General features: G+C 40.0%; 1 protein-coding gene across 2 annotated transcripts in view; it reads right to left on the reverse strand.

Annotated features, from left to right (window-relative positions):
• Positions 1–12766: 12766 nt before the first annotated feature.
• Positions 12767–17213, reverse strand: part of PRIM2 (DNA primase subunit 2) — a 282668-nt gene continuing 278221 nt past the window's right edge. For both annotated transcript variants that reach the window (XM_070419340.1, XM_070419339.1), the window contains exon 14: positions 12767–13343. In XM_070419340.1, the coding sequence (XP_070275441.1) occupies positions 13119–13343 (225 nt within the window). In that variant the 3' untranslated portion in view covers positions 12767–13118. The remainder of the gene's footprint in view (positions 13344–17213) is intronic.

Consider the following 17213-nt stretch of genomic DNA (forward strand, 5'->3'; position numbering starts at 1 on the left):
AACTTTTAAGATTATGCAAATAGGCCTCTTTCAGGGAAAGAATCCTAGTTCAGTGTTTTTGTCTGCTGCCTCTTTGTTGAGCCTTGGAAAGATATCTGGCTAAGAACTGTTCCTTTGTTTGCTGCAAATCTTTTGAAATCAAGAACATAAGCTCTTCTGGCCCACTAGAGCCATACTTTCAAGGTATGTGTCCTCTGGGCAGCAGCCACAAAAGCCAGAGTGCCAGAGATGTGTCCAACCTCCATTTATAGAGACACTTGCCACCTGGAGTGGGGCAGAGAGACCATGGAGATGGCACCACTGACCTCCCAGTCTCAGGAAAGGATCACAGTAGGCTCCTAGAACTGTGTTCAATTAGAATCCTGACCCATATACTTAAAGCTTTGAATATATGAAAATAGGCCTCTTTCAGGGAAAGTCAGAGAGAGAGACATTTCTATTTGCTGCTTCTATACTGAGCCCTGGGGGGAAAACCATGTTGGTCCTTATGAGCCCATTAGGTACTGTTATTTATTTGCTATGGTCTTGTGGGTCTCGTGGACCTAGACCCACTAGCTTTTAGAACTAGAGTGTTGGGGGCCTGTCCTTCAGGCAGGAGTTTTAAAACCTGGTTTTGGATTTAAGCCCTTACTCCTCAGGGAGAAGCCAGAGTCATAAGTACCTTCCAGATTGTACGTTATTGTACTGGAAATGGGGTTTGTGGCAAGAGTGTGCCTTAGCATTTTCTACCCATTTTAATGTGTGGTTTTTTTCTTGTTCACCCAATGTGTAGGAGTCACTCAGCTAGTTTCTGGCATTATTTCAGAGTTAATAGTTCCCTCTGAAATAGTGTTACAGATTTGGTGTGTCTATCTTGCCATCTTGGACAAGAATTTTCAGTTCTGAGTCCTAACCATGAGCAGTGTCCCTTCCTATTTGGATTTTATTCATCTGCTTCTGACTTAGAGGCTGAAAAGCTGAGCACAGATTACAGTACATTTGTAGGTTAAGGGAGACAAAAAATGGAGTTCAGAGTCTTCCTAAAAGTATTGCTCTTGGTAAATACCCAAGGATTTCATTTGGGACTCCTGAAAAGCTATAACAAGATTTTCATAACAAAAAATAGATTAACCCTTGCAAAGACCAAAACCATGCCTTAAATCACCTCAATCCCTGGTTTGGATTGGATTGGATCAGATACTCCTGCCTAATTGCCTCATAGGAGAAAATGTAAATCATTTCTAAAGGAAGATAAATTATCTCTCCAATTTTTTTTTCTGTATTCTGACATTAAATAAAGTATGAGGTAACTTGGAGATAAAACCACCAAAAAGCAAGAAAAAAATCAAACAATAGAAATACAGCCAGAGGCAATACTGATATTAGAATTAATCAGGGGATTTAAAATAAGTTAATTTTTTAATTGATAATAAGATGGGGAATCTGAATAGAGAACTGGAAGTTATACAAAGAATCAAATGGATTATCTAGAGCTAAAAAACTAACCATTGGACAGAGACAATAGAGGACTGGGGGTGGTGGGAACTGGGTAGAGGGAGGCAATGGGGGAAAATAGGAGGAATCTGTAATACTTCCAGCAATAAAGAAAAAAATTTAAAAATATAATAACAGAAATTGAAATCTCATTAGATAGGTTTAATAACAGATTTGACAACAATAAAGAAAGCATTAGTGAACTAATATACAGGCTAGGAGAATCATTATAAACTGTGCCTAAATTTTATCCTATCTGTAAGCTAGTAAGTTGGGCTGCTACAAATTTATAGATGCTGGAAAGAAAACATGAGATTCCTGGCTGAGGGACAAAGATCTTTATTACTTCACACTCATTTGTTCATGTATTGTCCATGCTTTCCTTTGCACTACACTAACAGAGTTGAGTAGTTGTGACAGAGACAAGAGGTCCCACAGCTGAAGATATTTGTTATACTGGGTTAGAAGTTGAATTAGTACCTCTCTAAAGTGCCTGCTGTTGGGTAGGTGTAAAAGTAGGATACACAAATAGACTTGGGGTAGGTTGTATTCTCCCAGTTTAAGTGGTAGGAATCTGCAGATAGCCTTTCTCATTAACTTTGCCTTCTAAACAATGGGTAACACCTTCAAAAATAAGCTAAATTCATAATGTAAGGGTGAAGTCACCCAGAGCCTATATATATTTTCCCTTTTGCCTTGGTGCTTTTTAGAGCCTACAATTTGATGTGAATTAGAAGCAGTATGTAATTCTGATTCTTATCTTATTTTGATGTGCAGATCCATTTACCTAGAATATTGTATACGGGTTTAAGTGGTATGCTTAGTACCAAGAAGTTGATGTGCCACAAAGCTTCTACTTTTTATTGACTAGTTTCTTATTAACTACTAGAGGATCGGTGCATGAAATTCATGCACTTAGGTGGAGGGAGGTACCCTCAGCCCAAATTGCGAGAGGGTGCAGGCCAGGCCAAGGGACCGCACTGGTGCACAATCAGAGCTGGGGAGGGACGTGGGAGATTGGCCAGTGGGGGGGGTTGGGGGAGGTAATGAGGGAGGACTCCAGGGCGTGTCCGGCCCGTCTCACTCAGTCCCAATCAATCGGACCCCATCAGCAAGCTAACCTGGTCAGAGCATCTGCTCCCTGGTGGTCAATGCGCATCATAGTGAGCGGTTGAGTGGCCTTAACATATCATTAGCATATTACGCTTTGATTGGTTGAATGGCTGACCAGATGACCGGACACTTAGCATATTAGGCTTTTATTATATAGGATTAACTGCTAGCTACTATTAACTATTGACAGTGGCATCAGCCATAATAGCTCAGAGGCCTGGATGGGACACCAAAATGAGAAAAATTCAAAGCTTCTTTTTTTAAAAATTTCTTCTTTGAGCCACGAATTATTGATTTATTTTAAAATATTTATTGTTGAGGGTATTACAGGTGTCCGCATTGTTCCCCCATTGTTCAACCTCCACCTGGTTCCTGCCCCAGCCCTTCACCACCCTATTGTCTGTGTCCATAGATAATGTATATATGCATGTAAGATCTTTGGCTAATCTCTTCCCTTCCCCCATCCCCCTTTCCCTCAGAAATTGTCAGTCTGTTCCATGTTTCCATGCCTCTGATTCTATTTTATTCACCAGTTCATCATTAGATTTCTTGCTCATTTATTTTGATTTATAGATTCAATTGATAGACATGTATTTATTGCCATTTTAATGTTCAGTTTTCTTCTTCCTCTTCCTCCCCCTCCTCTTCTTCATAAAGAATACCCTTCAACATGTCATGTAGAACTGTTTGGTGGTGATGAACTCCTTTAGCTTTTCCTTATCTGTGAAGTTCTTTATATGACCTTCAATTCTAAATGATAGCTTTGCTGGGAAGCTAAGTTGTAGGCCCTTAGTTGTAGGTCCTTGCTATTCATCACGTTGAATATTTCTTGCCACTCCCTCTGGCCTGGAAAGTTTCTTTGAGAAATCAGCACCATACAGTCCTATGGGCACTCCCTTATAAGTAACTAACTGCTTTTCTCTTGCTGTCTTTAACCATGGCATTTTAATTATGATGTGTCTTGGTGTGGGCCTCTTTGGGTCCTCTTGTTTTGGACTCTTTGCACTTCCTGAATTTGTAAGTCTATTTCTTTCACCAGGTAGGGGGAGTTTTCTGTTATTATTTCTTCAAATAGGTTTTCAGTATCTTGCTCTCTTTCTTCTCCTTCTGGTACCACCATAATGTGAATGTTGGTACACTTAAAGTTGTCCCAGAGGCTCCTTATACTATCTTCATATTTTTGGATTCTTTTTTCTGTTTGCTCTTCTGATTGGGTGTTTTTTGCTTCCTCATCCAAGTCATTGATTTGATTCTTGGACTCATATGTTCTACTATTGAATCCCTGTAAGTTATTCTTTATTTCAGTTACTGTATGCTTAATTTCTGACTGATCCTTTTTCATGTCTTTGACATTCTCACTACGTCCCTTAAAGCACTCTTGGAGTCCCTTGAAGCTCTCATTAAGATCCCTGAGTAACCTTATGACCATGGTTTTGAAGTCTGTGTCCAGTAGTTTTCTTCCATTTTTTTTCATTTGTGACCTGTTTCTTTGTGGCCACATTTTAGCTGCTTCCCTGTGTTTGTTTCTATGTGTTAGGCAGAGCTGCTCTGTCTCCTGGAATTGGTAGAGTGGCCTTGTGTAGTAGGTGTCCTGTAGGGCCCAGTGGCTCAGCGTCCCCAGTTACATGAGTGCACCTGTGTGCACAGTCTTGTAGTTGAGCCTTAATTGCTATTGGTGTCACTGGGAGGAATTGACCTCCAGGCCAATTGGCTGTGAGGACCAGCTGTGATTACAGTGGAAGAGCTGCTGTGCAGGAGAGACCCCTGTGGAGCAGGACTTGCTTCAGTGGGGCTTTGGTGCTCAGAGTCTGCCCCTTGAGTGTGTAACTTGTGGATGTGTAGAGTTGTAATTTGGTCTGGTCTGAAGCTGTGCACTGGGTGCACTGACTCTGGGGCCTCCCAGGAGGTGCAAAGTCAGCCACTGCCTGGGGCCACCTAACAGGAGCTACAGAGAGGTCTGCAGATGGCTGCTACTTCTATTGGCCTTGTGAAGTGCCCAGGGAAGGCCCAGCTGTGAAGCAAGGCAGGATGGTACTAGTGCCAGGTCTTGGGCCTTTTATTGATATGTTTGGGGCATGCTGTGGCCAGCTGCTGTCTGTTTGAAAGATTTGAGCAAAGTCTGAAGCCTGAGCCAGAACAGGCCATTCATATGGAAAAGCAGCTTCAAACAGCTTGGGTAGGGCTGCAAATTGGATGGGGCAGGGTCTCAGGGAATCACCAGGGCAGAGCAAACAGTGTGAGCCAAGCTGATGAAAACACAGATATGGCTTCTAGTCAGCTCTGCTATAGGGGAGGTCCCAGCATAGGAACAGTGACCCCTGTGAGGACCCCGTATCTGGGAGAAAGCCACCCCAAGTTCCTGTCAAGATGCAGACAATCGAGTTCCTTCCTGTATGTGTCTGGATCCCCCAAAGCTGCCTGGCACTGGAGATCAAGTCTGAGTAAATTTTTGTGCCACCCCTTTAAGAGGAACACCTGGGTCTCCAGCAGCCTCTGTGTCACTCAGCCATAATCCCCACTGGTTTTTAACAGCCCAATGTTATGGGGACTTCTCTTCCCAGCTCTGGAATCCTGGGCTGGGGGTCTGGTGTAGGACTGGGACCCCAAGCTCCTCATGAGGGGGGCGGGGGGCGTTCTGCAGCCAAGATATCCCTCTTGAGTAAGAAAATAGCACACATGGGTGTTGGATCAGCCCATTCTGTGCCTCCACCCCTCCTTCCAGTCTCGGTGTGCTTTCTTCTTTACATTTCTAGTTGTAGAACTTCCATTTAGCCACCTTTCAGGTGGTTCTGACTGATTGCTATTTCGTATTTTAGTTATAATTTTGATGTGGTTGTGGGAGGTGGTGAGTACTGGTGTTTGCTTATGCCACCATCTTGGTTTTCCCAAAGCTTCTTTATAATTTCTATGACTAACAACCCAGATTATGTCTTACGGGAGATAGGTTGTTGTGGTCTGGGGAAGGGGATTGCTGGATATTGTAGGGAAGATGCCATGGACTAGACAAAGAAATAAAAGTGTAGGGCTCTGACCAAAGCATGAGGACAATATGTGAACTATTCTTGAGAAGCTTATGGACATTACAAGACATATAAATTTTTCCATAATTTTGCTTCCAGTTCTGGCTCTACTTTTTCTAGATTATTCCATGATACCAAGGAAGCCACAGTTATGATAAATCTTGGCAGAAGAAACTTCTTATAATTTTGAGTCTGTAGTTTGCTTTTATTTAAAGATCTATGGGAATTTTTATTCTGTAGAGCAAAATTAAAAATATAATTATCGTCCTTTATATGAGAAACATTCTATTGTAGTTTCCAATTTTTATTTTGGGCATACCTTTTCTTTTAAACAAAATTTAATAGAACCTCCATATAATAATAGCTAACAGTTGTTTAAAACTTACCATGTGTCAGACCATGAACAAAGCTTTGGACAAGTTATCTCATTTAATCTCAATTTTACAGATGAGAAAATGGAAGCAAGATGGATCATTAACTTGTCAAAGACAATAGAAAAGAGTTAGTCTAGTTGGGAAGTGCAGTTTGGGTTGCTCAGTCCTGGAGCAGGTCCTAAGGCAACTTGGTATGAAAACCAATAATGGAGATGTGTGCAGGCCAGAGTTCCAGTGCCTGGAATCATCAGGGAGTTTGTGACCCAGCTCAGGGGATTTCACCTCTTTGTGTGTCACTTTCTCTTTTAGGGAAAATGCAGATGATTATTATTATCCACTTCCAGAAGTGCCATAGTAAAACCTGATTTGATCTGCATGAAGTCCTTTTGAAGTGCTTGGAGACTAGGTAGCACACAGGCATCACTGTCATTGGGAATCATATGTAAGCCCACTGAGATAGCACAACCTCAACAGAGGACATTTTAGGATGCTTTCTGTGTACTGAAGCTCAGGTTGCCTCAGGTCTTCCCTTTCAAAGGACAAGTAGTCAGTATTCTGTGATACCATTTCAGCAATTTTTCATACCTCAGTGTGCCATGTATAGGAAATCCTCCAGTCTCCAGTTTGCATTTCTTCCATCTGTGCTGCCTGATTACAAAAGCATCAAGGTGAGACAGTCACAGGGTGAATTTACTGAAACCTTGTTTGATTGATAGCTCCCCTAAATCCCCGCCAACCTACCACAGTATAGTGTACATAATAGGACCACTCTAGGTAAGAAAAATTCTTCAGCATGGATGCCCATATATAACATTTTTTGTAGGGTTGATTATCAAATAGCAACATCTAAGGTGTAATAAGTGTTATCGTGAGTCAGATGATTTCTAAGGGCTGTAGATATAATAGCACTGTTCTAATAGAATATTGTGTTCTAATAGAATAACCCTTGAAATGAATGCAATTATTATCTTCATTTCATAGGTGAAGCAAGTTAAGCACAGGGAGATTAAGAAACTTGCCCATGGGTACATTACAATGTAATGTAGCCCCAATCTGGGGCCCCAAGTCCATTCTACCGCTTATTTTTAAGTTTTGGAAACTCTGAATTTGAGATTCCTGTGGGATAAATAAGTAACCATCCACTCTACACACATTTCCTGGATGCCCAAGATTTTGTGCAGCATTGCTGAAAACTAGAGACAATGCTAATTATTAAGGATTCAAATATGAAAGTGACATAGTTCCTGCCCTTAAGGACTTTATAGTCCAATGAAAGGGAACGTAAGTAAATAGATGGTTATAAACATAAGTATTGTGTTAGAAATCTTAGACGACCTCAAAGGGACAATGAACCTATACTAGGCTTATCAGAGAAGGCTGAAAGAATGTGTAACTAATCTGGGCCTTCGAGGAGAAACAGTAGTCAGCAGGACAGGGACTGGAAAGATGTTCCAGGCAGGAAACATAACAAAGATGAGAGAGAGGAGCATAGTGAATGTGCTGGGCTAGCTTGTTCATAATGGCTAAATCACAGGGCTGGATCAGAGAATGGAGGGTGATTGGCAATAGATGGGACTGGAGAGGTGGGCTGGGGTCAGGTCATAGAGGGCGTCATACATGAAATCATGGAAAGTTAGACTTCATATATGTAAGGGAGAGCTGTGTTTAAGAAGATAAACACTTTTAGGGAGAAAAGTACTCAGGTTGCATTTTGAAGGAGGACATGGAAATGGGCACAGGGAAGGCACGTGGAGACCAGGATAGTAAGTTAAAAGGTCACTGTGGTAATACAAGCTGGAAATGGTGAGAGGAAGCCATGCAGTACAAGTGAGACCGAGAGGAGAGGAAACCATTTAGGATTTCTCATCCTCAGCACTAATGACATTTTAGGTCAGATATTTCTGTTGTAAGGGGTTGTCCTCTGTATTGTAGGCTGTTTAGCAGCATCCTGGGCCTCTACCCATTAGATGGCAGTAACAGGCCCCCTTACAGTCCTGACAATCAAAAACCTCTCCAGACATTACCAGATGTCTCCTGTGGGCAAAACTGCCCCCTGTTGGGACCCACAGGTCTAGCATACTGGTATTAAAATAGACTCAATTGGACTTGGATGTGTAAAGAAAGTGAAAAGTGAGAGAATGGTCAAGTATCTACAATGAAAAACTCATGGGAAAAAAAGAGAACAGGTTTGATTTTGGACACACTTGAGATACTGGTGGGACATCTGTATGGAAAGCCCAAGAAGCAGTTGGATGGATGGTCTTTTGTGTTCAGAGAGAGTTGGAAATACAGATTTGGGGGTTATTTGCATATAGATGGGAAGTAACACCACGGGAGTGCATGAGATCACCCAGGGAGACTCTTGGAGAAGAGCACCAGGCAGGAACTCTAGAGGGAACCAAGAGTTAAAGGTGTAGAGCAGCGGTTCTCAACCTGTGGGTTGCGACCTCTTTGGCGGTCGAACAACCCTTTCACAGGGGTCGCCTAAGACCATCCTGCATATCTGATATTTACATTACGATTCATATCAGTAGCAACATTACAGTTATGAAGTAGCAACAAAAATAATTTTATGGTTGGGTCACAACATGAGGAACTGTATTTAAAGGGCCAGAAGGTTGAGAACCACTGGTGTAGAGGATTATTAAATCACCATTCTAATTCTCAGCAATGAAAGGGAAGACAGAAGAGGAGCATGTAGCACTATATCCTTTTAGTCAGTAATGTTCTTGATATCTTCTATGACCCAAGTGCAAGCTATAAGTAAAAAGAAAAAGAAAAAAGTGTGTGTGGGGGGGGAGGAGGGGAGGAAATTAGGAAAATTTGCATGAGATGGTTAGTTTTCTTATTACACAACCTTAAATTAAATGTATCATTTGCTGAATTTATTTTCTCCCTACGCTTTCAGTGCAAAACTAAACAAAATCAAAACCCCTCACAGTTCTATTAGGGTGAATGAATATCTCAAAACGCAGGGCTGAATTGGAAAATCCATCATGCATTTATTAGCAGTGTTGTTTCACTACCTTGTCATCAATGTTCAGAAACAGTACTGCAATTGAAGGCTCAGGGGAAATGCAGAAGCCTTATGTACAGAGATATTCTTTAGCTTTTGATTAGGTTCACCAGTGATAATTCTTGGAGAAAATAAAATGTCATGAAGCAATGAACAGAAAGAGCTTTATGGGATAGAAAGCAAATCCAATAACAGGAAATACTATCACTTTTGGCAGGAAGGTCAGATGAAGTGGGAAGATCATTTCCTACCAGGTGACAAGATTCCCATAGAGTCACAAAGCTAATTGCTTACAATGCCAATTATGGCGAGAAGTCTTCTACTTGAGCAACAGCTAGCTACCTGTCAAAAAGGAACTCAGTATTGGAAAGAAGGCCCGGTGCTTGGGGCAAATAAGTGATTACCTGGATGTAACTTAGATCCCCTTGAGGAAAACACTAACTCTTCCGGCCAACCATGGATCTGGAAGGCCCACTCCCTAACAATGCGGTGCATCTCCCAAAGGGCCTGACTACCAAACAGTCCTCACACTGCAGTTCTGCCTGTGCACCAAAAGAAAGACAAATCAAAAAAAGTTTTTAGAATAATTTCTCCATCGTATTCATTTGTCAGAGGGGACCTTTGCCATTTTTCTTTGCGACACAGGACCCTGCCTACACAGTTTCTATAGGGAGCCCTGGACTGGCTGCCTCTCCAGTTCCTGCCTCTCTGTCAACCATCTCTTGCTCCCTTTGCCAACATTGGGAAAGGAGTTAACAAATGGATCTAATTACCACAGTGGTTTGAGGCTTCTCAGCATTTTTTTTCCCTTCCAGCTGTAAAGATGTCCTCAGACAGAGCATCGCATTCAGAGCTGCTGTCAAACTTTCACTTTAATGGGCACTTAAATTTAATGTCAAGCTGATGCCTGTGGAAGACCTTGATTAAATTTGCAAACAGTAGACTCTAACCAAACCAGAACTTGAGAGCTGTCTCATTTTGCCTTTCAAGCTTAAATTCCAGAAGTTTTTTCTTCTTTGCAAGGCATTACAGAAGTTTGCCTGCAAAGACCCTGAGTATCAGTAAGACAGCCAAGTGTAACAAGCAAAAACATTCTGAATGCTTTTAGAGAGAGAAGAAATCCCTCAGCTTATTAAAATTCGATATGAATTAAAGATCCTTCCCATTGCTTTATTTTGCTCCCTCTCATTCAAAATCTGTAACTGTTCACTTTTATGACTCTATAGTATTATAGGCAGCCCTAAAAAAGTTTACTTAAAATCTTCCTGGTGATCTTTTATGCACATTGCAATTAAGAGTTTCATACTCTATAGGCAGAGTAAGAAACATTATGGAGAAACAACATGAAAGAAATATGATAGGATCTTCACTAACAATGTCATTGTTTCAGCCAGCTACACATTTCCAACCTAATCTCTTTCCTCGGCTGTTTCTTCTTTGGTCTCCGATAATCACACAGCCTCTGCTCCTTGAAGAGGTCATAACCAACTAGAAGTTAAAAGACCTGGAAGACTCATATTCTTGTTCGTTGGTTCCTGTTTTGAAAAGAGGCTGCTGGCTTTTGATTTTTCTTTTTGGTTCTCCCTACATCATCTGATTCAAACAGATCTGTTCTCAAAGAAAACAAATCAAAATTGTCAAGACCTGTGAAGCATGAAAAATAAATTGCTTTTTCCAACTCCAGAAAACACCAGAAAGACATTAATTTCTGTCGTCTTCTATAAACCTCTAACTCCTATCCTCTAATCTACAGACTTCACAATATATTTATATATTCTTCTGTATAATACATGATGAGAGATCAAGCCTTATTACAAAGAAATTGAACTTGTAATACAACTAATATTTAAACTAGTGTTGTTTTGGACTAGAAACATATAAAACATTCAAGTAGGATGGTAAATTCTTGGGACTGCCAGTATAAAATGAGTCGGCTAACACACACATACTGTGCTGTTAATGGCTGTGTCCTTTTGTGGGTGCGAGTGCAGGCTTCATAAAGAAGGTGAACATGAGACAGTGGGAAAAGATAGCCTTGCAAAATGTTGCCAGATATGAAATATCCTGTCGTAAGACTTCCCACTGAACTACAGCAGCGAGACTGCTTCTAATATTTTCCCTCTTTTTAATACAACAGAGACCTACATAGATTCTGTGCCCAGCTTTCTAAAGCTAACTTAAATCTGTGGTTAAAACAGCTCCGTGCAGTACTTGTTGTTAACATTTAAAAAACAAAAACAAAATAGACTCCTAATTTTGCAGTTCATGGATAAAGTGGTAGGCAATCGTCAGATTCCTGTTGAGAACTATAAATGATAAAAAGAATAGCAGATGGTTTCCGAAGGGAGGAATTTATGAGGTAATTTGTAATGGAATAATACTGTTTTCTGAACTAGGTAATAATAATTCACAAAGACAAGTAAAGGTTCAGATGGTGTCTCATTAAATTATACATTACAGAAGATTCCAAGACATCTTTGCTCAGCAGCTTAAAATAAAAACCTGATCAGCTGACATGCTTAGGTTCCGACATCTGATCCTTTTCCAATCCTTTTCATATTGCTGCCATTTTCCACGGGATTTAAAATGTGCTTCTCACAGTCTAGTTTTTTTGAGTAGTGTTCTCTTTTCCATGTAGTTAGTATCTGATTCAAGAAGATAAAAGGAAAGTACCCCTCTTCACCAGGAAAAAAGGACTGAAATAGACATATTTTTACATAATCCAAGGCAAGAGGTGACGAAAGAGTACATTTCAACCTGGGTCTCCCTTCTTAGAGCCACATCCTCTGGGTGAGCAGAGACCACAGGGAGGAAATGCATTAGTTAAGGGCCTCCCACAGGGCACTGCTCTGCATAAAGTGCAGGGCCTGCTTCCCACAGGCGGGCAGAGGGCAGATCATGACTCTAGTACAGTGGTTCTCAACCTTCCTAATGCCACGACCCTTCAACACAGTTCTTCATGTTGTGGTGACCCCCCCAACCATAAAATTATTTTCGTTGCTACTTCATAACTGTAATTTTGCTACTGTTATAAATCATAATGTAAATATCTGATATGCAGGATGTATTTTCATTGTTACAAGTTGAACATAATTAAAGCATAGTGACTAATCACAAAAACAATATGTAATTATATATGTGTTTTCCGATGGTCTTAGGCGACCCCTGTGAAAGGGTCGTTCAACCCCCAAAGGGGTCGCGACCCACAGGTTGAGAACCGCTGCTCTAGTATGTCTTTGATCTAAACTCCAGTTCTGGCAGAATAGTCATTACTGAGCTTAATAAATTACTAAACCTATTTGGCAACTCATAGCATCCACAGAAGCAATAAGGTGTGGAAGTTGGAGGGTGTGATGAAGAAACACTTTGGACTTTCCTTACAACTTCTTGTTTTAGTAATTGTCTATTCTTCCTGAACCCAGCCCCAGAATGAATGGGAAATGATGGAGGATGAGGAGTTACCATCATTTTACATAACAAAACACTTCTACTTGGTAATTATATAGCTGACTACAAACTTTGGTTCTCTTAATTCCTGAAACACAATTCATTTCAGTAGAGTTTGCTGCACTCACAGGGACAAAAGTTCTCCAGGCTGGTGTAGAATTACCACAAATGGCCAATTCAAGAAAAACAGTTTAAAATCTTCATTGGTTATTGATCGTGTTGGATATCCCAAAATACCACTTTAAGAATGAAGGCTAATCTGTTATGACATAATATGACTCTTGCAATTACACACAGACACGCTCATGTACACTTTGATATTTATTAACAAAAAATCCAAAAAAGGGTTAGATCAAAACTACAATAAGGGTTAAATTAAAAGTTGTTTTTAGTTGTATTGTTTCTAAGGGATTGTAACCAGTCTAGAAAGATGTTTTATCTCCTAAAACAGGACTTATATCACCCCAGTAAAGTATTAGATTTCAAGAAGAATTCTTTCTCTTCCCTGTTGTTAAAGCAAAATATGGTGGAGGTCTTTATTTTTACCTGCAAACCTGCTTGAGACATAGATGGATTGGAGTAGGGTGGGTGGAGGGAAAAGTTAAACAAAAGGTTAAAAAAAACACGTAGGATATGAAAGCTAGTGAGGAAAAAGTGTCACGGACTGCCTAAGAATCAATCACTGAAGTAATCTTCCAGTCCCTCCATATCCATTTCCTGAGAGGAATTGAGAGAGGCCAGAGCAGAAGAAGCATCCTTGGTTTTCTGGACACTTGGTTTGGGCTGAGGAGTCTCTGGTTGGATGGCTTCCTTCTTCATGTCTTTTCCACCATTTAGAATCTTTTGGCTCTCGATAAAGAATTGATTAGGATGATTCAATGAAAAGCCACAATCATCCACCTGTACAGGGAAGTGAATGTATATCACATTAATACATAGCTAAAGTATAAATAAAAGGGCTTCACACACTGTCCCAGATCTCATTCAAAATCTATTTAATACCTGAAACATGGATCCTAGCAGTTCTCATTCATAACATTCAATCTGCTACTTACATTTCATTCAGGGGCAGCTTCAACCACTACCTCAACACAAATGACTCCTGCATTTACACTTAGAGCCAACTTGGCTCCAGCTCCCTATCCATCAGTCCTGTATCCAACTCCTACTCAACATCTTGGGTGGCTGAAAGGCAGTTCCAAGCAAAATGCCTGGCACACTGTCGGTAAATAGATATTTGTTGTTAAAAAAGGAAGAATGGTCTTTAAACATCCCAGAATCAGAGGGAATGAGTACAAACAGACACTGGTCCCTGATACCACTCATATTTTAGATCTTATTTATAAGTCTGGCATAGGTTATCCCATTTAGTATAATACAAACTCTGAAAAAGCAACCTAATTTAATGTTATCTTCTTCATTCCAATCTTGGCCTTTCTCTGCTCTTTCTTTGTATAGAAAATCTTTTTATAATATCATTGTGGATTAATGCAAACATGACCAGGTTCATTGTTTTATGCTATTTCTTTTCTCAATTACTATTGTTCAACTTGAGATTAAATTGTAATATTTCAAATTATCCATTACTCTGTGTCTACTAAAGACCTACTCAGTGAGCCTTTGAGAGGGTATCAATACTTTGTTTATTTGAAGATTCAGTAAACACTACTTTCCCTAAATTTTGATTCCAAAATTTACTAATGGTGAACAAAATATATTCCTTAATAGTAGCTAATAATTATTTAATGACTATTATGCCAGACATTGTTCTAAGTGGCATAAACACACACTCATTTGTGCGCTGGAGCCCTCTGAAGGTAGGTTATCAATATTTTCCCAGTTTTTCAGACGAGGCATCTGTGAAAGGGAGAGATGAAGGAACTTGCCCAACAACAGACACTGACAGGACGGGAGATGGGATATCAATCAGCAGAGTCCATGCTCATAACCAGTGTGCGCAGCTGCCTTGTTCTTGTGCCGAGGTCAGTATTTTTATGTTGTATTCATTCTAAAACTTATAAACGCTTACTAACTCTTAGTGCTTGATATTGGGGGTGCCCTAAGAGCAGGATAACACTTACAATGAAATTTCTCCTGAGTGTGAACCTCCTGCATGATTTACTTTCTTCACGTTTAACCAGTGGATCAGACTGAGCTGATCACTTGTAACACAGCCTCATTCAAATCCCTGCCCTTCCTGCCTCTGCAGTTGGAATTGACAACAAAAAGAACACCATTTTACTCAAGTTATTTTGCTGATTTTTCTTGGTTAAGGGGTATTTTCATTTCATATTTTTATAAACTGAGAAATTATTATACTTCTTTTGGTCATTGATCTTATATTTATCAACCTTTTTATGTCTCACTCTTCATACTGAAGTGATTTGTATACAGTAGATGTCTAATAAATATTTAGTAAGTTGGGCCCAGAACTAACCAGTGTATGCCAGTCATGCATTTGACATATTGATTGAAGACTTAATATGTATAAGAGCATGTTATGACCTAGTAGTAGTTTTCGGCATATAAGAATGTATCTCAGAAAAAAAAAAAAGAAATGTATTTGACTAAGACTAACTCTAAAGAAATTTTCAGCCTAGTAAGTCATATACTTAAAAACCTCTACCAAGAATGAAGTGTTAGGGGTCACAGATGAAGGCCTATTATACTCCACATGAGAGAGAAATTCTGGCTGGGGAGATCAAGGAAGACTTTGTGAAGGAAGTGGTGTATGAGTTGAGTCTGGAAAGATGGAGAAAGTAAAAAGCTGAAAATGAAGTCAAGGGCAATACAAGCAGCAGGACCACATGAGCAAGGTAAAGAGGCGACATCCCAGGAAAGGAAGTAGTTCAGGTGGCCTGGTGTGAAAGGCATATAAAAGGGAGTAATGGCAAATGAGGCTGGAAAGAGAGGCTGGGGCCAGACCTTGGAGAGCCTTGAAAACCAGGCTAAGTAGTCCAGACCCAATTCTGTAGGCAACAGGGAGTCATTTAGAATCCTTAAGAAGGGACATGATGTGATTAAAGCTATGTGGTATCTTACAGTAGGTTAAAATGGATTAGCAGGGGGTTAAAGGACTTGCTGTCAGGATCCAAAATGAACCCTCTTACCAGGTGAGCCAATAAATAGAAACAAGGTCTTTTCTGGTAATACTTCAGTAACCCAGGATTCTCTGATTCTCTTTAGTCAATTGTTATACATGTTGGTCCAATAATTTTATTATAATGTTGGTGTATAACAGATTGATACAGACTAACTTAAGAGTTATTGCCCAGATCACTAAGAACACATTTTTATCTGCTACTTTGCTGCTTAATTTCAAAATATTTCCTGATTGTTTTAGATACATCTATGGTTTTTTATTAACAATGAAGTAATTTATGAATAAAAAGTTTGAATTTTACAAAGTATTTCATTTTGTAAGTGTATTGCCTAGCACATTTCAATTAGAAAGTTTTATGTTTTATATAGATTACACTAGAGGCCCGGTGCATGAGATTCATGCACTCGGGGGGGTCCCTCAGCCTGGCCTGTGCCCTCTCGCAGTTGGACATCCTTAGTTCTGCCACGGAGGTGGGAGAGGCTCCCGCCACTGTGGCTGAGCTCGCCAGCCATGAGCCCAGCTTCTGGCTGAGTGGCGCTCCCCCTGTGGGAGCACACTGACCACCATGGGGCAGTTCCTGCATTGAGCGTCTGCCCTCGGTGGTCAGTGCCCATCATAGTGACCGGTTGTTCTGCCATTCGGTCGATTTGCATACTAGTTTTAGCCTTTTAATATATAAGATTAGGCTGGAAAGACCTGGGGTTCCTTTAAGTTGAACTTCTTCCATGTACAAACTAGGATCTGAGGCCTAAAGTGATTACATAGTTTGTGCAAAACCACAGAACTAGTAATTGGTTTTGTCTGAATTAGAATTCAGGCCTTTAAAATATATATATATAATTGATTTCAGAGAGGAAGGGAGAGGGAGAGAGAGAGAAACATCAATGATGAGAGAGAATCATTGATCGGCTGCCTCTGGCATGCCCCTTAATGGGTATTGAGCCTGCAACCTGGTATGCTCTGACCAGGAATCAAACTGTGACCTCCTGGTTCATAGGTCAATGCTCAACCACTGAACCACACCGGCTGAGCTAGAATTCAGGTTTTTTCACTATATCACTTAGTGGCTCTACAATTTGTTTTAAGAGGTTTTATGCAAGGTCAAATAAATGTACAACCTTATCATAAATATGACTTCTAAACTTGGCTATAAAGATTATAAAAACATGGTGTTATTTCATGCAAAAGGAATCTAGCACCATGTACTATAATTAGATATTGGGGATTTAGTACACTTTGCTTCAGTTGTTAAAATTTTCAATACCTGTCCAGAGAAGATGACTCTCTGGATTAAACTGAATTATTAGACTTCAGTGTGGGCAAAAAGAATAAAGGTAATCTTTATAAGCCTCAGTTTCCTTATCAATGAAATGGAGATAATAACAATGGCTATGTCATAGAATTGCTATGCGGAGAACCCAAGAAAAATGAATGTAAAGATAAAGAGTTGTTTGTTCTATGAATTCTAATTTAAATGTTTACAAAGACTCCAGAAAGGCAAGACACTTAAAAAAAAGTTGAATTCTCAAAAGCTAGGGAAAAACATTATGTTGCTTTGCATGTATCTTTAATTTCATTTTCCGCTTTAAAGAAACCCAAACTAAAACTTGGCGAAGATGTATTTTGAGCATCATTTATGAAAAAAAAGAAAAAAAAAAGAAATTGAA

Source organism: Myotis yumanensis, unplaced genomic scaffold (genome assembly GCF_028538775.1).
Source record: "Myotis yumanensis isolate MYYU_CA2020_CCGP unplaced genomic scaffold, mMyoYum1.0.hap1 SCAF_6, whole genome shotgun sequence".
Taxonomy (NCBI): domain Eukaryota; kingdom Metazoa; phylum Chordata; class Mammalia; order Chiroptera; family Vespertilionidae; genus Myotis; species Myotis yumanensis.